Source organism: Camellia sinensis, chromosome 6, assembly GCF_055761805.1.
Source record: "Camellia sinensis isolate YWXY chromosome 6, ASM5576180v1, whole genome shotgun sequence".
Classification (NCBI taxonomy): Eukaryota; Viridiplantae; Streptophyta; class Magnoliopsida; order Ericales; family Theaceae; genus Camellia; species Camellia sinensis.
The window spans coordinates 77,380,355-77,403,957 of NC_138966.1; the positions used below are offsets into that span (position 1 = coordinate 77,380,355).

Here is a 23,603-nt window from a genome sequence, read left to right on the forward strand (position 1 = left end):
ACAAGTGTTTGTTTTGGTGGAGGGTCACACTGGCCTTGCTGTCAGTGTTGGTAATGCTGGTGCCACTTCCTGTGGGGCCCAGGCCAAATATAGAGGAGGGAGTAGTTGTGGTTGTGGATGGAGTGGTGCTACTCCCTGCAGAGCTGGGATAAACACATCCAGAAGTTGAGCTAGTGAGGGTCTGAGTGGTGGTGGCAGTGCCTGTGAAATCACAGCTGCCAGTAACTTGACTCTTCTTCTGAAAGTAGCTGTTGACAGCATAGTTACAGTGATCGAGAAGATGGTACAAGAGGCCGAAAAATACAAGGCTGAGGATGAGGACCACAAGAAGAAAGTTTGAGGACAAGATGAAGGAGCTGGAAGGCATCTGCAACCCCATCATTGCCAAGATGTACCAGGGTGCCGGTGGTGCTGCTATGGATGATGATGATGCTCCTCCTGCTGGTGGTAGTGGTGCTGGTCCCAAAATTGAGGAAGTTGACTAAGCTCTTCAGTTTGCGTGATGGCAGGTATGTGTAGAAAATAAGCGGAATAGGTTGAAGTCCGGCGGACGGCTAAGGTGAGGTTGCCGCCCGCCGGTGAAGCGAAAATACTAGGTTCTAAACCTGCTCTGATACCATGTAGAAATTTAATGTATAAAGAGAAATGGAGAAATTGTATTATTGATTGATATAATATTCTATTACAATGATTCATGATTCCTATATATAGAAGAGGGTGAGTGTGTAGTAGGTAAGGAGTAGGTGAAGTGGAGGTGGTAGTGGTGTAGTGGGTTAGGTTTAGTGGAGTAGGTGAGGTGGTAGTGGTGTAGTGGGTTAGGTTTAGTGGAGTAGGTGAGGTGGTAGTGGTGTAGTGGGTTAGGTTTAGTGGAGTAGGTTTAAGTGGGTGAAGTAGGTGATAAATTTTAACAAACATTGATTTAACTTTCCACTTAGCTGAAGGACCAAGGATTCCAACGATTATAGGGAGCATTTATTCATACAGAAAGCCCGGGTTTGTGTGTGTGTGTGAGAGAGAGAAAAAGAGAGAGAGATAGAGAGAGAAATAGAACTGCAGATATTTAATGCACATAACCTTAAACTATTTTCAAAAAGTCATTGCTAAGGATCAACAAAGATAAATGCTACACCTGTGTCCATAAGGCCAAGCCCTATTTTAGATTGATAAATGGCTCTCATCGATAAAACAATCTTTGCATCAATTAATTCCTCCACTAGCCTCTTTGTCCTCCGATCAAAAACCTAAAGCATCAAAACAATAATTAAAACATAAAAAAGCCACAAAGGCTTTGCATTGAAATTAATGATATGTGATTTGATGAAACAACAACCTGTGTAGGGTGTTGCACACAAATAAATGAATGGGACCCTAATATTATGATGTCAATAAACAACAGTCAATTTATCTGTACAAAGACTAATAATTCCAAATTTATTAGCTTATATGTGACTTATTTTGGATGGAAGTACACTAAAGAAAAAAGGAAAAAATAACACAAAGAAGATAATTGAATTTGGGGGATGAATATAAAAAGAAAGAACTTTAAAGGATAATTAATTTCTGATTTCCAATAGCAAAAATGAATATGTTGTTAAGAAGGATACAGTGTATACGACATTATCTAAGAAGCTTTGGGCAGAAAAAACAGATCTAACTAGTTAGAATCTAATCCAATTCATCTTTATCAAAAGATCAAGTCATATACTGAATCATACATACACCATAGCTATGAAACTCCTTTTTTATTCGGTTAATCTTCTGACCCCGCTCCACAATTACATATTCATCACCAACAATATCTTGTATACATAGAAAATTATTAAATCGATACCAAGTGCCTATACTCCTCAATTCAACCAACATGGGAGACCATTTTTGCCAGAGCAAACCTTTATGGAACAAAAAAAAAAAATATACACATACATATTTTTTGATAAATATATGGAACTGAAAAAAATTAAAATAAATGTCACATCACCTCAAATAGACACTTTATTAAATCCTGGTTGTGATATGGTAACAGAAATTAATAGAACAAAAAATGACTAAGACGCAACTTCTGAAGTGTAACAATTTGTGAACTTTCTAGAAAACATTATCACTTGAAACACATGTTCAGAGAGAGATTACCACAATATGCGAAGATCTTGACCCAGATTTCAAACCGATGTCATAAGAGGAAAAATTGGCCCATTCACTTAGCTTAAACATCCACCTAAAGATATAATAATTGGTCTTATAATTTAAATCATGGAATAGAAAATTATTCATAAAATTGGAAGGAATAGTCGTATTATATCATACATGATCCAAAAGTTCAACATTCACAAAATACACACCCATATGAAGCTTGTTTATCAGTCAAGAATCCCCCAGTCATAACCTGGTTTCCAGTCCCTTCATCAAAACACAGGGTCAAATGAACCATATTGTTCAACTTATCTGAAACTTCAAGAATTTCACCACATACAGGGCAGCAATTGATAAGTGGTTCCCTGCAATAAAGAAATACATTACAAAAGATAACAATTCTGAGAACTTATCACATAAATAAATATGAACCCTATCAGCCTGAGAGTACTAGCAGGAATAATTTATGATAACAATTTATCATTCCAAATCACTTGAAATTATTGTTAAGAAATAACTTGAGTTGATATCATACATGCATATCAAACGCATCAACTAAAAATAATGAATTAACAAAATAAATTAATCATGCACGATCCCATCACTTGCATCATGGAATAAAAGGATTCTCAACTCATAAATAAAATCCAACGCATTTAAACTTTAAACTTTAAAATGACAAAACATACCTTCATTTAATAAGTTTGATTTGTACATAAATAAACAAATTAAATATGCATTAAAATATTCTTGTGAATATATATATATATATATATTTATATATTTTTCGACTCAAGTGCAGAAACAATTCAAGACTATGAATCCACATTGTAATAAAAATAAAATTAGTTTGTAAAACTAATATTTTACTCTAGAAACAAATTCTTCCATGTATACTCACGATGAACTATTATAAAGTCAAAATAATTAACACCTTTTCACAAAGAGTTTAAAAATAAGTGGTCTACCAAACGAAACCATAAGTTACTTACAAAATTAACAGATTATGACCGAGTCACAAAGTTACATGATTGATTAACAAAATTAATTTTCTAGTTACTAAAACCAGAAAATAAATTACAATACAAAATAATTTTATTTTCCTTGTTACTAAAACTAGTAAAATAAAATACCGAAATAATATCTGATTACAAAAATCAGAAAACCAAGCCACAACTTAATTTTCTAGTTACTTAAACCATAATATTGTTATCTTGAGTCACCATAATATTTTTTACGTATATTTTGACTTATCATAAATTATTACATACAAGTTTATGTTTTATAAATTATATTAATATTCCAATTACGTGGATTATTTTCTGAACCCTATTTGCTTAAAATGAAACCCATGGATATCTTTGTTTAACTTTTAATGATTATTTGACTATGACCTTATATACAATTATGTTTTGTAAGTACTACCATGGGAGTCCCATGCCTTGGGCGACTTAAATAACCATTAGCCTTTGTTTGGTCACCTTGTGGTCGTCAATTGTCATGGATCTATTGACCTCTGTACTGTACGGAGATAAGTGCTACACTATTGTGGGAGCCACCTCTATAATCCGTACGAGCCACCTATTGAATCTGTACCTCAGTTCTGACTGTCACTCATGTGCCCTCTATTTTGTTTTGTTTGGTACCGTGGTTATGGTTATTTATTTGCATAATCTCAGTTTTGCTACTTAAATGATTATTTGTTCAGACTAAGTTATCTTAAATATTTTAGTTACATAACTATCCATAGTTATTTTGTGTCCCTTATACTCTTGGCATAATATTTCTCACTCTGTCATGTGCTTATAGCTATTTACCAATTTTCGGGAAACAATGCAATTCAGAAATAGCTTTTGGAAAGTCTTAGACGCGGGAATGCAGAATAGACACACAACACTTTTATGATATTTTTATATGTAAATATCGGCCTTTTTTGTCAATAAATTTTGTAATAAAAATAGAAGCTCCGATAATTATTTTGGTACCCTCACTTAAATATTATTTCCGCTCGCATTTATTAATTTGTTCAAGAATTAGCCGAAGGTAACTTCAGTTATTGGCTATCACGATACTTAACCCTTGAATATGGGGAGCGGGTCGTGACAGTCCCCATGTAAATTTCCATCAATACTGATCATCAAAATCAGAGACAATTTTGGAACAAAACATTACAACCCAACAAAAAGAGGGTTAATTACATTTTTGGTCCCTAAAGTGTTTTGTGTCATTTAGCTCCCAACATTTTAGTTGTGTCAAATTGTAATGGGCTTTTTTTCTTTTGCAAAGGGGTAATTTTTTGTTCCAAAATACCGCTAATTCAGATGATATGAAATGAATACTAACATCGTCAAGCATGGGGGCCACTTTAACATAAATTCAATGTTTGGGGACAAAATCAATGCTAGAAGCGAAAATGTCGCAAAGCAATACTTTAGGGACCAAATGTACAATTAGCCCTGTTATTAATTTTATATCCTAAAAAACCAATGCAAACAATAAAACAGTTTTCAAATTCTCGTCTAAGGTTGATTCTCCTTGTTCTTTCTCCCAAAATTGCGACAAGCTGTATGTATTTTTTTTTTATCATTTTTTTTATAGGAATAAAATGTATGTATCAAATATCAATTAAATAATAAGATCCGCATCATGTGGTAAATCATTTGAAGCAACTTACCAATAAGATCTGAATGCCTCTAGCTATTGGTGAAAAAACTAATGTCTTATACTTATGTTTGATATGATCCTAGTTCACATTTAATTTGGGAAGAATATAAATTGATGCGGAGTGTAAGAAGCTCAAGGAATATATATCAAAAAAAAAAAAGAAAAAAAGAAGTTAAAGGAAGGCTAAATTTAAAGAAGCGATGGTATTTAGACATTGGCATGATTTCATAGAAAAACTAACAGAAATCTTTTATAATTATGCTTCTAGTATTATTAAAATCTTATTTTATAATTATATTTATGTTTTCTAAGATTTTAAGCTTAGGGATAATTTGGTAATTTGCAGAATTTCCAAATTATGGGTTGTGTGGGTCATCCATAGGTCATCTTGTGGGTCAAATTTAGTTAGTCTTTGTTTTTTGTTTCTTATTTAGTCTTACATTAGTTTTGGAAATTAAAGATATAATAGTTTACTTTTTTTTTGTTGTAGTTGGTTTATGAGGACTCCTATCAACCAATGTAATACTTATAATTTAATAGAGTTGATATTTTATAGAATTTGAAAAGCTTTGAAGCTTTCTTATGGATTGTGTGATCCAATCCCAACCGTAGGTGTGATGCCTAAGGGATTCTAGGAGTGATTCCTAAACCTATCTTCTTTTTCTCCTTCTTTTCCTCCTTTTCCTCTTTTATTTGCTGCACTTTTAACAGAAACATTGTGCACGGGTACTGTTCACAGTTCCTAAAACAGCCCCTAAACAATGCCAAAATCTCATGTTTCATGGTTAAACTCTTGCCAGTTTATTACCCTAAAAAACCCTACTTGTACCCTATACTCTTATTGCAATTTCGGCCATAAAATCCAATTAAAATCAGCCCCAAAAGTCCAGATTTGCTGCTGCCCTAATAGTTCTACATCAGTTTGGTATCAAAGCTTAAAGTTCCACCGTGATGCTTTTACATTGGGGGAGATCCTATAGAAATGGATTGAAATGGGAAGAGAGTAAAATGCTTCTTAGAGAAAAAATTCGTCTAGGGGATCTTCAAGATGACTTTCTTGATCAATTGCATGCTCTTGAGCAAGGTGATATGCGTGTGATTGATTATGCAAGAAAATACAATGAATTATTTATCAAATCTGGAGTGGTAGAAAGTGAGCGGATGACTATTGCTTGTTTCAAAAGTGGGTTGAGATTTGGAATTAAAGAAGAAATATCTCATACATATTTGGAAGATCTCAAAGATGCTATTGAAACTGCTATGCAATTTGAGTTTTTCATAAAATTTAAGGAGAAACCTATAGTCTTGAAGGTCACTTCAAAGGGAGGATTGCTACAACAACTACAAAATTGTGTGAGACATGCATCACAGGTAGCACTAAAACCAAAAATTATTGTCAAAGATGCGCAACTGAGGTCAAAAGCAAAAGAAAACAATCAGATTTTGCCCAAAATCAAAGAAGACCAGATTATTAAGGATAAAAAGGCTCCCATTCATGAGATAAAAGCGCTACAAGTGAATTCTCAAATTGTTCAAGAAGAGGCTTGAGATCAAATTGAAGATTTGGATACCATACAAGCTGTAGAGGATGAAAAATTAAAGCAAGGAAAGGCTAATTTAGAGCAGAATATGACTTTTGCCAGAATATGCCTTTTGCTAGAATATATATTAGGATCATTCTATTATTTGTTTCCTTATTTAGATTATATTTTGATTCCTTAATTAGTGTCTTAAGACTTTCTTATTCTATTAGTTGTTATTTTCTTATTCTATTATTTCCCTATTTGTGCCTCCAAGATTTCCATTATAAGCTACCTATTATCAATATAAAAGGGGGTGATTGTCTAATCATTCTCTAAGTTAGTTTTCTCTCAAATAAACATGGTATCAGAGCCAAAACCCCAAACCCATCGCCCACACAGCCACCAGCCACCATCAATACACCACCCAACCACCAACAGTCACTATCCAACCTGTTCCAGACCCTGTTGGCTCCAACAAAAGACCTCCAACTGCTGTTCAGGGCCTGTTGAGCTTTTCTGACTCTTCTCTTAGTGGTTTCAAACTAGCCGACACCCATCTGGGTATCTTCAGGCTTCTTCCATAGCCTGGTAGGTGCTTTGGACTTCCCTCTAGCCTTCTCCTGTGTGTTTCAAACTCTCTGTGATAACATCTAAGTGTTTCTCCATATCATATGTCCTGATAACACTCCTTGGTTCATCCTCTTTATTACTATTATTTTTTATTTTTTTTCATTGTGGTTGAACCCAAGACTAATATTTTGATTGAAGTTTCACCTTTTTTTCTTTTCTTTTTTTTTATCATTTTATTTTTCTTTGGGGTGGTAAATGGCCCCATCAATCTAAGTGTTATGCTCTCATAGTGGTTTGTGTTTGAGATTGCTTGCCCATTCCATTCCCTCTTTCCATTGTTGTGATTAGTGCTGTGTTTTTTGGTTAAGATAGTAGCACAAACATGGCCGACCCGTCTAGTGAATCCACTACTTCTCACCCATCTAAAGGGAAGAGTCTTAGTCCAATTATGACTACTACTTCTGAGAACCTGAACCCTAGCTTCAAAATCACCACCTCTGTTAATGGTCAGAATTATCTTGCATGATCTCAGTGTCTGACACTTTTTCTGAAGAGTAGGGGGAAGATGGGATATGTTGATAGGAGAGCTCAAGCACTAGATATTTTCTATCCTGGTTATGATCAATGGAAGATTCCTAACTTTGTTATCATGGGGTGGCTCATTCATTCCATGGTCCCTGAGATTGGTGAAGGTTATTTATCCATAGAGTCTGCTCAGGATCTTTGGGAGGTAGCAACTGCTACATATTCATGAAAGGGAAAGTTTTCTTAGTCATTTGAGTTGTGCCAGCCTATTGAGCGCTCAGTACAGGGAGAGTAGACAGTTCTTTAATATTACACGTTTTTGACTAGTGGTAGGAAACGCCTAGATCATCTTCTGGATTACAAGCCTGTTTGCACAGTTAACTCAATTGGTTACCAAAAGTTTCTTGCCCAGGAGAGTCTTCAAGTTTCTGGAAGGCCTCAATGTGGAGTTTGATCCGGTTCGGAGTCGTGTCCTTGGCATGGATGTTCTTCCATCTCTTCAGGAGGCCTTTGCTTATATCCAAAATGAAGAGAGTCGTCGTTCTGCTATGTTACCAACGACTTCTACAGACCACTCAGCATTACTTTCTGCACCTTCTTGAGGTGGAGCTGGTTTGTCACTTCCTTCTTCTCATCCTTCCGGGAAAGATAATTTGTTCTGTGATTACTGTTGTTGGCTGAGGCATACCCGTGAGACTTGTTAGAAGCTTCATGGGACTCCATCAGGGGGTCGAGGAGATCGCTCTAGTCATAAAGGCAGGCGTTCTAGTCAGTCAAGAGGACGTAGGTCTCACTCTCGTGCTCATTAGTCTAGTGCTGTAAAGACGCATGATTCTGCTCCGGTTATATGGGCTTCGAATCTGGTCTCTAGTATGTTAGTATGTCATCTTCTGAGTTTGAAGATGCTTTGCGGAATCTGCTTGATGGCTGGTCTCCTGTTCCTCTAGGTACATCTTCTGCTTCTTCTTCGTTTGCCCGTTCAAATAATTTAGCCTCATCTTCTAGTATTTTCTTATCCTATAAGACCTTGCCATGGATAATTGATTCTAGTGCCTCAGATCATATGTCTGGATCTTCTGATCTCTTCTTAGACTATACACCAACCTCTAGTCAGGATAAAGTTAAGATTGTTGATGGTACTATTTCTTTTATCTCCGAAATAGGTTTAATCCATGCCACCCCTTCTCTACCTTTGTCTTCTGTTTTACATGTTCCTAATTTTTCTGTTAACCTATTGTCATTGAGTCATTTTACTAGAGATTTGAATTGTAGTGTAACTTTTTTCCCTGATTCTTGTCTTTTTCAAACCTTATCACAAAGAAGACAATTGGCAGTGGTAGAACAGAAAATGGTCTCTATATCCTCAATCAGTCTGACCAGCAAGCTTATCATTCCATTCCGTCTCCATCCACCAAAGAAGATTTATGGTTGTGGCATCGACGTCTAGGACATTTATCCTTTTTATTACTTAGACAATTATTTCCTTCTGTTTTTATCAAAAATAAAGTCTCCGAGTTTCATTGTGAGTCCTACCAACTTGGCAAACAACATCGAGCCTCTTTTTCTCCTAGCAATAATAAAAATTCAATTCTTTTTTCTTTAATTCATTTGGATGTTTGGGGTCCCTCTCGTGTGATGGCAATAAAAAGTCATCAATGGTTTGTTACTTTTATAGATGACTGCTCTCAAACTACTTGGGTGTACTTCATGAAAGAAAAAAGTAAGGTATTTTCTATGTTTCAAAACTTTCATAAGATGGTTAGTATCCAATTTGGGACAGTTGTCAAAATAGTGTGTTCTAACAATGGGGGTGAGTACATTGATTTTGGATTAGCAAAATATTTTTCTACTCATGGCATTATCTTGCACTGACACCCCTCAACAAAATGGGGTTGCCGAGTGCAAGAATCATCATCTCCTTGATATAACTCACTGTATGTGTTTTTCTATTGGCGTACCTCGGGCCTACTAGGCCGAGGCTTTTCTCACTGCTGCATATCTCATTAACCGTCTTCCTACACAAGTCTTACAAAAAGGGGCTGAAGCTTGAGTAACCAGCTTAGGGTATGATGAGATATCATCCCTTATTTATAAATGAAGATTAGGGTTTACAAGGAAGACAATTACAAGATGATCCCTGAGTGCATACAAATGATTACAGACCCTAGTGACTTTCGGCTCGTATAATATGCTAAGTGCCTTTCGGTGATTATAATATGCCAACACTCCCCCTCAAGCTGGTGCGAAGATATCTCTCATGCCCAGCTTGCCTAATATGTCATGAAACGGTTTATTCCCAATTCCCTTGGTGAGAATGTCAGCAAGTTGTTCACCAGACTGAACAAAAGGAGTACAAATGGTACCACTAGTGAGTTTCTCCTTAATGAAGTGGCGATCAATCTCAACATGTTTTGTCCTGTCATGTTGAACTAGATTGTGAGCAATGTTGATGGCGGCCTTATTATCACAGTATAACCGCATGGAGTCCGTCTGAGCAATACCTAGATCACTCAACAATAATTTGATCCATAAAAGTTCACACACACCTTGTGCCATAGCTCTAAACTCAGCTTCTGCACTTGACCTGGCAACCACATTCTGTTTCTTACTCCTCCAAGTAACTAGGTTGCCGCCGACAAATGTGCAATACCCTGAAGTTGATCTCCTATCAGTTACTGACCCAGCCCAGTCAGCATCTGTATAGGCTTCTACACGAAGATGATCATACTTTGAAAAATACAGACCCTTACCAGGAGCAGACTTCAAATACCTCAAGATTCTCATGACAGCCTCAAAGTGAATCTGATGAGGAGCATGCATAAACTGACTAACTATACTGACAGCAACAGCAATATCAGGACGGGAGTGAGATAGGTAAATGAGCTTACCCACTAAACGTTGATAGCTCCCCCTATCCACAACTTCTCCTCCTTCATCATCCCCCAATTTCTGATTGGGTTCCAGTGGGGTGGCACATGCCTTGCAGCCAAGCATCCCAGTTTCCTTCAACAGGTCAAGCACATATTTTCTCTGTGAGATAAATATCCCATCCTTAGAGCGAGCAACTTCAATTCCTAGAAAATACTTCAAGCTTCCCAAGTCTTTGATTTCAAACTCTTTGGCTAAATATTTCATCAACAAAGGTATTTCCCCACTATCATTGCCTGTAAGAACTATGTCGTCTACATAAACAATAAGTGCTGTAGTCTTACCGCATGAGGAATGTTTCACAAATAATGTGTGATCTGCCTGACTTTGTTTGAAGCCATATTTAAACATAGCCTGAGTGAATCTCTCAAACCAAGCCCTTGGAGACTGTTTGAGACCATATAATGACTTCCGAAGTTTGCATACTTTCCCTTCTGTTTGATGATCCTCAAAACCCGGAGGAATGTCCATATATACTTCTTCTTCGAGGTCACCATGGAGAAAAGCATTCTTGACATCAAACTGATAAAGCGGCCAATCTAGATTAGCTGCTAGAGAAAGAAGTACTCTGACTGAATTCATTTTAGCCACGGGTGCGAAGGTCTCCTGATAATCAATGCCATATGTCTGAGTAAACCCTTTTGCCACCAGTCTTGCCTTGTAACGCTCAATAGACACATCTGCTTTGTGTTTCACAGTATATATCCATTTACAGCCCACAGGTCGTTTGCCCGTAGGTAACTCAGTCAATTCCCAAGTGCCATTCTTCCTAAGTGCTTTCATTTCCTCAATCATGGCTAGTTTCCACTCAGAGATAGCAAGAGCATCCTGAAAATGGTTAGCGATGCTAACAGAGGAAATATTGGACACAAACGCTCTATATGAGGATGACAAATGAGAGTATGATACAAACTGTGAGATAGGATGTTGAGTACAAGATCTCACACCCTTTCTTTTGGCAATAGGAACATCAAGATCAATGGACTCATGAGTTTCAAAGTTACCTAGACTCTCATCAGAAGCAGGAGATGGCAGTGGAGTAGCAGAAACGGTCCCGTGTATCCAGTTAACTTGTTTTCTGTCGATGTCCCGGACATAAACATGTCCATCCTTATTCTTGGTGACAGTGGGTTCTATAGTTCCAGTAGAAGAGGGGGGTGCAAGAACAACTGGTTCTATCATAGAAGGCACAGGACTCACTTCCACCATAGGAGGCACAGGACTCACTTCACACCAAGGCTCCCCCGGAAATGAGGACGGTGACACCGGAGAGGACAAGAAATAGGACTGGGACTCAAAGAAAGTGACATCCATGGACACAAACCACTTACGAGAAGAAGGGTGGTAACATTTATACCCCTTTTGAGTAGGAGAATAACCAAGAAAAACACACTTGAGGGAGCAAGGGTCCAACTTACCACGAGAGGGGGAGTGATTATGGACAAAACAGACACAACCAAATATTTTGAGAGGAATAGAAAACAAGGACTGAGAACCGAGGAGGACTTGAAGCGGGGCCTGTTTGTCCAAGACCTGGGTAGGGAGACGATTAATAAGATGGGCAGCGGTGAGAACGGCGTCGCCCCAATAGAGTCGAGGCACGTTCATAAAAAAACACATGCACCGAGCCATGTCAAGAAGATGCCGATTCTTGCATTCGGCCACCCCATTTTGTTGAGGGGTATTGGTACAAGAGGTCTGATGGATAATGCCATGAGTAGAGAAATATTGTCCTAACCCAGAATCTATGTATTCCCCGCCATTATCAGAACGAAATATTTTGATAGTGGCCCCAAACTGAGTACAAATCATCTTATGAAAAGTGCGAAACACAGAGAAAACTTCACTCTTATCTTTCATTAGATACACCCAAGTAGCACGAGAAAAATCATCAATAAATGTAACAAACCAGCGATGACCTTTCACAGACAAAACACGAGAGGGACCCCAAACATCATAATGTATTAATGAAAAAGGAACTAAGCTTTTATTCAAACTGGGAGCAAAAGAAGCTCTGTGTTGTTTTCCAAGTTGACAAGACTCACAAAGAAAGTCAGACACATGATGATTTGCGAAACTAGAAGGAAACAAATGCTTAAGTAAATGAAATGAGGGATGCCCAAGACGCCGATGCCACAGCCATACATCAGCGGGGGTAGTAGAAGACGTGGTGGAAGAATAAGCAAGTTTGTCCGGTTGATCTAGGAAGTAGAGACCATTTTCTGCACTACCACTGCCAATCGTCCTCCCCGTGACAAGGTCCTGAAAAAGACAATGATCAGGAAAAAACGTCACACAACAATTCAAATCCTGAGTAAGACGACTTAAGGATAACAGATTAACAGAAAACTTGGAAACATGGAGAACAGAAGATAGATGCATGGTAGGAGTGACTTGGACTAAACCTTTTCCAGAAATGGAAGAAACAGTTCCATCGGCAATCCTAACTTTGTCCTGACCTGAAGAGGGCTTATAGGCAGAGAAAAGATCAGAGGAGCCAGACATATGATCTGAGGCACCAGAATCAATAATCCAAGGCAAAGATGTATGACACAGGAAAGCACAAGGAGAAGATGCTAAGTTACCTGAGCGGGCAAAGGACGAGGAAGCGGTACTGAGAGCAGTAGAAGATCGGTGGTCCAACAATTGGCGCAAAGCATCCTCCAGCTCAGTATCAGAAGCTTGGGTAACAGAAGTGGAATTAGAATCAAGGGTATCAACGGTACTAGACTGATGAGCCCGGGAATAGGAACCACGTCCTCGAGAGTTGCCTGACCGACCTCCTCGAGAACCAGACCGATCACCTCGACCCCCAAATGGAGTCCCATGAAGCTTCCAACATGTCTCACGAGTATGCCGCGGCTTCTTGCAATAATCACAGAATACAGACTCCTTAGCAGCAGACGGAGGAGGCAGGCTGAGGCCATCTCGAGGAGTAGACAGTAATGCGGAGCGGTCAGTAGAGACAGGGGACATCATAGCAGACCGACGACTCTCCTCATTTTGTACATAGGCAAATGCCTCCTGCAGTGAAGGAAGAGTGTCTATACTCAGAACTCGACCCCTAACTAGATCATACTCCATATTTAGGCCGGCCAAAAATTTAAAGACCCGTTCCCGTGTGATGAACTTTTTGTACCCGGCAGAATCAGTAGGGCAAACGGGCTTATAGTCTTCCAGGTGGTCAAGGCGTTTCCAGCCGTTGGTGAGGAAAGTGAAGTACTGAAGAACAGTTTGCTCCCCCTGAAGTGTGCTCTCAATAGAGCGACGCAACTCAAATGCCTGTGAAAAATTTCCTTTGCGGGAATAGGTAACAGCCACAGCCTCCCAAATGTCCTGGGCAGTCTCCATAGACAAGCAGCCCTCACCAAGTTCTGGAACCATCGAATGGATAAGCCAACTCATAATCAAAGAGTTGGTAATCTCCCATTGGTCATAACCTGAGTCAGTGGTACTAGGTGCCTGTATCCTGCCATCAACATACCCCATCTTCCCTCTGCTTTTCAAAAACAAAGTCAAACTTTGAGACCATGCTAGGTAGTTCTGACCATTAAATAGAGAGGTGGTGATTTTCAGACTGGGGTTGGGGTTCTCAGTCATGGTAGTAGGTAGAATGAGACTCTCACTTTTTGGTGTTTGAGACGAAGGGGACACACTAGTGGAATCTGTCATGGATACAATACTACCAAACCCGCAACAAACTAGTGGAAATCACAAATCCGGAAAGTGGTAATGAGATAACAGGCACAACGACCACTATAAAGACATAACAAAATTAAGAAACGATTTTTTTTTTTTTTTAATTCATTAATTATTTTATTTTATTTTTTTTTTGTTTTTTTTTTAAATTGATTTATTTATGTATACATGTCTTTATATATAAATATATGTATATCAGGCTATATTTATATATACCACAGTGAGATCAGAGGCTGAGGAAGACGAGTGACGAAGAAGACGAGCGACGAAATGGCTGGAGGAGATCGCCGAGTTGAGGAGATGACGGCTGAGTGACGATCGACAGAGGAAGGCGAGGAGATCGACGAGGTGAGGACATCGACGAGGTGAGGAAATCGACTGAGGAAGACGGCTGAGGAAGACGGTCCACCCAGGTAAGCTTCGAACCCTAGAGTGTTGTTGGTGAAAAGGTCTACCAACGAGGGTGAGCCGAAACCTACAGGTTCTGCTCTGATACCATGAAGTTTGAGTAACCAGCTTAGGGTATGATGAGATATCATCCCTTATTTATAAATGAAGATTAGGGTTTACAAGGAAGACAATTACAAGATGATCCCTGAGTGCATACAAATGATTACAGACCCTAGTGACTTTCGGCTCATATAATATGCTAAGTGCCTTTCGGTGATTATAATATGCCAACAGGGGCACCTTTGCAAGTTCTCTTCGGTTCTGAGTTTCTGTTTTCCATTCCTCCAAAAACCTTTAGCTGTGTGTGTTTTGTTCACAATTATTCTCCTTCTCAGGGTAAGTTAGATCCTCGTTCTCTCAAGTGAGTGTTCATAGGTTACTCTCCTAGTCAAAAGGGGTATAAATGTTATCATCCTCTCACTCGTAAATGGTTTATGTCCATGGATGTCACCTTCTTTGAGTCTCAATTCTACTTCTTGTCCCGTCTAATGTCCTAGTCATCTCTTCAGGGGAGTCTTGGAGTGAAGAAAGTCACATTGCTTCTATTATTCCTGACCTAAGACCACCACCAATGGTACCTATTATTGCTACTATTGTTCGTGACCCAGTACCACCTCCAGTGATATCTATTACTAGCAATACAGAATTCGATGTTGCCAAGAACAGAGAAGGGAAAGTCTATGTCAGGGATAAAGAAAGACAGAAAGTCACTTGAACACAAGAGACCATTTCTGATCAATCACTGTCGTCTCCTTCTCATGATGAAGGTCCAGGTAACCTTAAAACTCCTAATATTATTATCTCTGAGTCTGAGCCTACTGATCTTGATATCCCCATTGCCAAGAGAAAAGGCGTGAGATCTTGTACTCATCATCATATTTCTAACTTTGTGTCTTATTCTAATTTGTTCTCTTCATATAAAGCCTTTGCGTTAAAAATTTCCTCTGTTAGCATACCTAATCATGCTCAAGATGCTCTTACTATTCCTGAGTGGAAACTGACCATGGTGGAGGAAATGAAAGCATTTCATAAGAATGACACTTAGGATTTGACTGAGTTACCTAAGGGCAAACGAACTGTGGGATGCAAATAGGTGTATATCAAGCACAAGACAGATGGTTCAATTGAGCGGTGTAAGGCTTGACTTGTGACAAAGGGTTTTACTCAGACCTATGGGGTAGACTACCAAAAGACATTTGCTCATGTTGCAAAGATGAATTCAGTCAGAATACTTCTTTCTCTGGCAGCTAATCTGGACTGGCCACTTCATCAGTTTGATGTGAAAAATACTTTCCTGCATGGTGACCTAGAAGAGGAGGTGTATATGGACAGTCTTCCTGACTTTGAAACTCTTCAAACTAAGGGTAAGATGTGTTGATTTTGGAAGTCATTATATGACCTCAAACAGTCCCCTAAGGCTTGGTTTGAGAGATACACTCAGGCGATGTTAAAATATGGCTTCAAACAGAGCCAGGCTGATCCTACTCTGTTTGTTAAACATTCCTCTCGTGATAAGACTATAGCTCTCATTGTATATGTGGATGACATAGTGCTTATAGGAGATGATGTTGAGTAAATCCCTTTGTTGAAGAAGTATTTGGCCAATAAGTTTGAAATCAAAGACTTGGGGAACCTGAAGTACTTTCTGGGGATTGAAGTGACTAGATCCAAAGATGGGATTTTCATCTGTCAGAGAAAATATGTCATTGACTGCTGAAGGAAACAGGAATACTTGGAAGTAAAACTTGTGACACACCACTAAAACCTAATCAGAAACTTTGTGATGCTAGTGGGGGAACAGCCGTTGATAGGAGTTATCAGAGACTAGTGGATAAACTTATTTACTTAGCCCATTCTCGTCCTGATATTGCTATTGTTGTTAGTGTGGTTAGCTAGTTTATGCATGCTCCTCATGAAATACATTTGGTGGCAGTTAGAAGAATTTTAAAATCCTTGAAATCTTATCCTAGAAAAGGTCTTTATTTTTCCAAACATGATCATCTTAGTGTGGAAGCTTATACAGATGCCGATTGGGCAGGATCAGTAACTGATAGGAGGTCCACTTCAGGACATTGTACTTTTGTTGGAAGCAATTTGGTTACTTGGAGAAGTAAGAAACAGAATATGGTTGCCAGGTCTAGTGCAGAAGCTGAGTTTAAAGTTATGGCACAAGGTGTGTGTGAGCTCTTGTGGATCAAGTTGTTATTGCATGATCTGGGAATTGACCAGAAAGACTCCACGCAGCTATATTGTGATAATAAGGCTACCATCAACATACCTCACAATCCTGTTCAACATGACGGAACAAAGCATGTTGAGATTGATCGTCACTTCATCAAAGAAAAGCTCACTAGTGGCACAATATGTACTCCATTTGTGAAGTCTGGTGAACAACTTGCAAATATTCAGTAAACCACTTCATGATATTCTTGCCAAGCTGGGCATAAGAGATATCCTTGCACCAGCTTGAGAAAAAGTGTTAGAATATATGTTAGGATCATTTCATTATTTGTTTCTTTATTTAGATTATATTTTGATTCCTTAATTAGTGCCTTAGGACTTTCTTATTCTATTATTTGTGCCTCCAAGGTTTCCATTGTAAGCTACCTATTATCAATATAAAAGCGGGTGATTGTCTGATCATTCTCTAAGTTTTCTCTCAAATAAACACCTTTAAAGGTCACTAATGTAGAAAATAAACTCCTTTAAAGGTCACTAATGTGTTACCTAAATTGTCTGATGTGGTGCCAACAAACTCATAATGAGCCTCTACCCCATGATTAATGTGTAGCACATACAAAAGTCACAAGAGGTTTGCAAAATTGAATTGCATGAAGACATTTTGGTTGAGGTAAAGATTGAGAATATTGAATCACTGGTTGTTGATGCAAGCAATAGCATTCAAATTGCTTGTACGCAACATATTGCAAACCCAAAAGAGAATGGCATGAATGATGGGACAATTCAACACTTAAATCAATTCTTTGTACTTCAATTGATTTTGTTATTCCAGAAAAATTTAGCTTTAGAACTGAAAATATCATATTACTTCCATTGCTATGTCCAATGAGGAAGAAACGATGCTGCCAACTTGAAAATTTTAATGTGAAGCCATCGATGCAATTTCAAAGCTTGTGGATTCTTATACTCCAACACATCAAAACTTGAGGTCGAGTTTTTTCCAACCAAGGGAGAATAATGTAGAGTATAAGAAGCACAAAGAACGCTAAATTTAAAGAAGCGATGATATTTGGAAATTGGCATGATTTCATAGAGAAACTGATAGAAATCTTTTATAATTGTGTTTCTAGTATTATTAGAGTCTTATTTTATAATTATATTTATGTTTTCTAAGATTTTAAACTTAGGGGTATTTTGGTAATTTGCAGAATTTCCAAATATGGGTTGTGGGTTGGGTCAATTATTTAATTAGTCTTTGCTTTTGTTTCTTATTTAGTCTTAGATAAATTTTGGAAATTAAAGATATTATAATAGTTTTCTTTTTTGGTTATAATTGGTTTATAAAATCTCCTATGTAATGCTTATAATTTAATAGAGTTAATATTTCATAGAATTTGAAAAGCTTTGAAGCTTTCTTATGAATTGTGCAATGCAACCCTAACCCTAGGTGTGATGTCTTAGGGATTCTAGGAGTGATTCCTAAACCTATCTTCTTCTTCTCGAGCTTTTCCTCTTCTATTTTCTGCACTTTTAACAGCTCAAAACACTGCACGGGTACTGTTCACAGTCCCTAAACAGTGCCAAAATCTCATCTTTCATGGTTAAACTCTTACCCGGTTATTACCCTAAACAAACCCTACTAGTGCGCTATACTCTTATTGGGATTTCAGCCATAAAATCTAATTAAAATCAGCCCCAAAAGTCCAGATTTGCTGCTGCCCTAATTGTCCTGCATCATAAATGAGATACTTCTAATACCGAAGAACATCATGCTGTCAAAAATGACAAAGTTTTTCACACAGAAAACACGCCTATTATTCGAACTGAGGACCACCAATAATGGATGCAGACTACTTAATCAAGTGAAAAAAAAAAAAGCAATCAAATTAACTTCACAAGGCTTTTGTTTTTTGATAACGGGGAACTCCCTGATCCCACCTTTGGTGAGATCCAGGGTAAATTCCTAGAATGTATAGACATCCATGTTGGTGACAAAATATATAAAAGTAGAAACAAAATGATTCAGATCAAACCCAAACTTTTTAATTTTACATGGTCTTACTTTTCTTGTTGAATAGCAAGAAGGATAGCCAACTCATCCATGCTAACAACACCATCCCCATTCTGATCAGCTGCTTTAAAAAGCTCTTCTTTCTGGTAAACAAGTAAAAATGAACTGCTAAGACAATATAAGCTAGGAAAACAAATTCTACACTGCATATTTTCGATATGCAGATTTGGATGTGCTTTTTTTTTAATTATTTAAATCCAGTGTTCCAAACTCTATTCAAAATGATTTGCTTAATAAAACAATCAACTGACAAATTTTAAACCCCATAGCTGTGAATAAGGCTATTTTGGATACTCATGTCACCTATGATGTGAAGATATGCCTCTTAGATCCAAATTCGGGTATCCCAATGCACTCAAGACAATCCAAAGAAATAGTTGCCCATTAGTATTAACAGTGAAGTTCCAAAAGAGGTGCTAAGAACCAAAAAAGAAGTATAAATTCAAACCTTATCAGCTGCCAGTTGATTGCCAAATGCATCAATTAAGTCTGAGAACTCAGAGATTGAGAGCTTCCCATCTTCATTGTAGTCCTGTACAAACCATAGGGGTTCAATTCGATGAAATCTACTATGGGCACAGTTTCCAAATTGTGTATATTATCCAGAATTAATTTTGTATTCTTCTATCAAGTATTGTTTCTAATGCTGCTTCATAAGATATGTTTCAAAGCTTCAATAGAATGAGAAAGTGGAAACATGTATGGAAAAAAGATCACAGCAATGGGATATACACAAGCAATTTTAATTACTTGACAATTTATTTGTTCATCCAACACCATAATATAATCATATGGTTGAGATTTAAGTATGGGATATATATTTTAACACATTTCATGGATCAATCAATGAACAAAAATTCATTTCGTTTCCATCAAAACAGCCCAAAAGTTTGGTTTTGTTTTCATTGAAATGGCCAAAACATTTTCATCACCTAGGAAACCGAAACAAAATATTAGTGGAATAACTTACAACTATGTTAAGGATAATAAGAAAATCCATATTACATCTGAGACAAGCACAAATCAATGCAGGGGTTTCCAGAAATCAAAAGATCATTATCTACATGGAATAATGGATAGACAACCGTTAAAGTATGGCTATATGATCCCAACAATACAACCAAGCTAGGTATCTAACAACTCAACACATGGGATTTTAGAATGCTAGCTATGAACTATCACTGTGCATCCAGATGTAGTTCACTAGAGAAACCTTGTCAAACTAGGGATGTTAAAATATAGAAGGAACTCCTCGCTTAGAAAAACCAAAACACAAATCATGGCAACAATAATAGCAAGCAAGTACCCTTTTTGGAACACTTCACGGACATGAGTGTCCTGTACATGCCTCGAGTGACCTTTGTCAGTTTCTCTTTTACAATTTAGAAGGACTATTTGGTGTCAAAATAAAAATATAAGAAAACAAAGGAGGAAAGTAAAAAAAATAAAAATACACTCACATAAACATTGATGCTTCTTATATCTCTGTGTCCTAAATTTATATTCATTTATATTGAAAATAATAATAAAAATATCTGTATCCCCGCCATATCCATATCCTATTTTTCTCAAATTCGCCATCATGTGTTCATGTCGGTGTCCATGCTTCTTAGAAGTACACTCTCTGCAAAGGATCTATTTCCTATAAATAGTGTTAATAGAAACAAAAATATATGATTGAGCATTCATTTTGATTCATTTACTTGCCTAAACCAAGAATCAGAGTAATTGACAATCCAACGGAACCACATGCTAAAACAAAAATCAAGTACCAAATTCAAGTATAATTGTGGGGTCATATACAGAGATTTTCAAGTATCTAGAGCATTTGAATGTTGTGTTGCCATAAAAAACTCATCTGTCTATACAACAAGACTCAAAATAAGATACCACAAGGAACTTGCATAAATGTGAAAAACCCAAAAACAGAAAAAGAAAAAGGAACTTAATTAACAAAATTAGCATCTAAAGTACCTTCACAATTATGAAGGTATGGTCTGCATATTTTCTCCTATTTTTTCTTTTCAAATTTCCCATGGAATAGAAAAGACATAAATACTCAATGGAATACGACACTTCCAACGTAGGATGCAAAATGCCAGTGCCTGACCAGACTGTAGTTATCTTTTGACATCACCCAAGAGGGCCAAGACATTCCAAACCTTTGATGGAGCATCACTTTTCAATAAGAAAGAAGCAAAAAAGTTACAAGTCAATAATCAACATCCTTAATCTCAATCTTGCCGAACAATAACCATTTGGTAACTGATTATTGATGCTTATAAAAAATAAAAATAAAAATATCATCTTATATTCAGACAGATCCTAAAATTAATCCAAAAATTTGCAGAAAATACGTATGTTAGATCACGAACCGATATACTGAGATTCATATAGCAAGTTAAATCCTAAAATGGTCCTTCCGGAACTATCCAATAATTCAGCATGACACAGATAGTTGAGTATAATGTGGGAGACTAAGGAGGAAAATTATACACAAAATAGATAAATTTAGTGAATATCATACAGGAAGAAGGAAAATGAGTCAAAGCATACCACTATAGCCAAGATGCGTCTTACAAAACTTTTTTCTGTTTCAATTGGATCCTGTCAATGGTTCAAACCAGCTTTTACACCACAGAAAAGAAATAATTGTCATAGTCTCAACCAACCAATAGATAAAAAGGAAGATTCATACTGCACAACCTCAACAGAACAGGAAAGGGAAATTTTGCCAACGATTATGTCAGGTGAAGATGGATCTAACAAATCAAACATCTCTGAGTCAGAATCTGAATCCTGCAAAAGAGTTTCATCTAAGCCCCAAAAAACAAAAAACAAAAAACAAAAAAAAGAAGAAGAAGAAGAAGAAGAAGAAGAAGATGATGACGACGACGACGTACAAGCTCAATCACTTGGTTCAGAATGACTCCATATATAATAATGAAATGAACAATGTTTAAATTTAAGGATGCTAGGAAAATTAAAAACTATATGAACCCAACATTTAAAACTATTTAGTACATTTAGGCAAGTAACAAAACATAATATCAACAATCAATGCTGGTGTTGGTAGTAATGAAGTCCATGGCAAGAGGCACTTATAGGTCATCTAATGCCTCCTCTCAACCAAAAAACTACTTTTTCACAGTTTTATTTATTTTATTTTATGTAAGTAAACCAGCATTCAATGTTTATGGTATTAATAAAAAATAAAGAAATTGCTCTATTTCTCTTTCCATTGTGCCACGTGTAAAAACAGGGGTACAAGTGGCATTCTGAATACTCTAACCACTGTTCCAAGTGTTCATTCAAAATTCCAACTCTATCAATGCAACCTCCCAAAATAGCATGTGGTTTATGAAAACAAAAGAACACAAGTCTTTACTCAACAACAATTTGAATATTGGCTTTCCCCACCCTCAAGCACCTCAAAATAACAAAATTGCCCCATATGTAAGTATTTCTAAATGATTTGTATATTCAACTTGTATATCTTTACAAGGAGAGCACCTGTTTATATAACCCTAAACTTGAGTGAAAAAGGAAAATACGAAAAAAGAAATACAGCGAAATAGTTGCACCACAATCTTTCCTAAGTCTATACACAATACAATCTTTCATGATTCTATACACAATATATTTCACACACCCCCGTTCAAACTCAAGGTGTTTTAGCAGAAAACACTGAGAATTTGCTAAGAACAAACTGAAACCGAGCGGTAGTGTGAGCCTTGGTGAAGAAGTCTACAAATTGCAAAGCCAAAGAGACAAAAAAGCGAGATAGAGCCAAACTGCAAATGCTGGCAGACAAAGTGACAATCAATTTCAATATGTTTCGTCTGTTCATGGAAGGCAATATTGTGGGCAATCTGAATAGCACTACGGTTGTCACAATAGAGGGAGGTCGGAGAAGACTGAGGGACACCCAAATTAGTAGCATGGGCCATAGCACGGTACTCAGCTTCGGCAGTAGAGCGAGCAATAACAGTTTGTTTCTTGCTTTTCCAAGAGATCAAGGAATCGCCAAGAAACATACAGAAACTAGACGTGGACTTACGATCAGTAACATCACCCGCCCAATCAGAATCAGCATAGGCCACCAAATCCAGAGAAGAAGTAGAGAACAATAGTAAATCCTGAAAGAGAGTACCTCGAAGAATCCGAACCAATGCAGCCCAATGTGGAGAGCAAGGAGCATAAACAAACTGGCCAATCACATGCATAACATAAGCAAGATCAAGACGAGTAACCGTCAGATAAACTAAGCAACCCACAAGCTCGCGATATAAAGTGAGATCTTCTAGTGGGACACCATCAGTAAAGTTGAGCTTCACATTAAGCTCAGTAGGTGTATCAGAAACCTTAGTATCAGTAAGACCAGCACGGTGAATGACCTCATTAGCATACTTAGCCTGAGACAGAAAATAGCCTTTTAGAAAAGAAGCAACTTCAATGCCAAGAAAATACCGCAAAGGACCAAGATCCTTTATCTCAAAGGTGCGGAAGAGATACTGCTTGACCTCAGAGATAGCAGAAAAGTCAGAGCCAGTGATGATCATATCATCCGCATATAGTAATAAGGCAACAAATCTGGTTGAGGTGTGGAGCAGAAATAAAGCAAAGTCCTGGGCACAAGGATGAAACCTAATCTCAGTAACAGCAATCTGAAAGTGATTATACCAAGCACGAGGAGACTGCTTCAGACCATACAGAGCACGCCGAAGGCGACAAACCTGTCCAGAGGAATGGTGAAGGCCAAGGGGAGGACGTATGTAAACCTCCTCAGTGAGATTACCATTAAGAAAAGCATTCTTAACATCCATCTGATAAAGAGGCCATAAACGAATAGCGGCGACAAA

The 23,603-nt window shown here is 37.5% G+C and overlaps 1 protein-coding gene across 6 annotated transcripts in view; it reads right to left on the reverse strand.

The window, feature by feature from the left end:
- LOC145792711 (phosphatidylserine decarboxylase proenzyme 3-like) overlaps positions 1-23,603 on the reverse strand; it is a 49,917-nt gene that overhangs the window by 15,449 nt on the left and 10,865 nt on the right. For all 6 annotated transcript variants that reach the window (XR_014332486.1, XR_014332485.1, XR_014332487.1 and 3 more), the window contains 7 exons: positions 21,448-21,540; positions 21,298-21,348; positions 19,190-19,273; positions 18,733-18,824; positions 2,340-2,495; positions 2,131-2,215; positions 1,130-1,241 (listed from right to left, as the gene is read on the reverse strand). Coding sequence is in view for 3 of the 6 variants with exons in the window: in XM_082874030.1 (XP_082730156.1) it covers positions 1,130-1,241; positions 2,131-2,215; positions 2,340-2,495; positions 18,733-18,824; positions 19,190-19,273; positions 21,298-21,348; positions 21,448-21,540 (673 nt within the window). In the remaining 3 variants the exon portion in view is untranslated. The remainder of the gene's footprint in view (positions 1-1,129; positions 1,242-2,130; positions 2,216-2,339; positions 2,496-18,732; positions 18,825-19,189; positions 19,274-21,297; positions 21,349-21,447; positions 21,541-23,603) is intronic.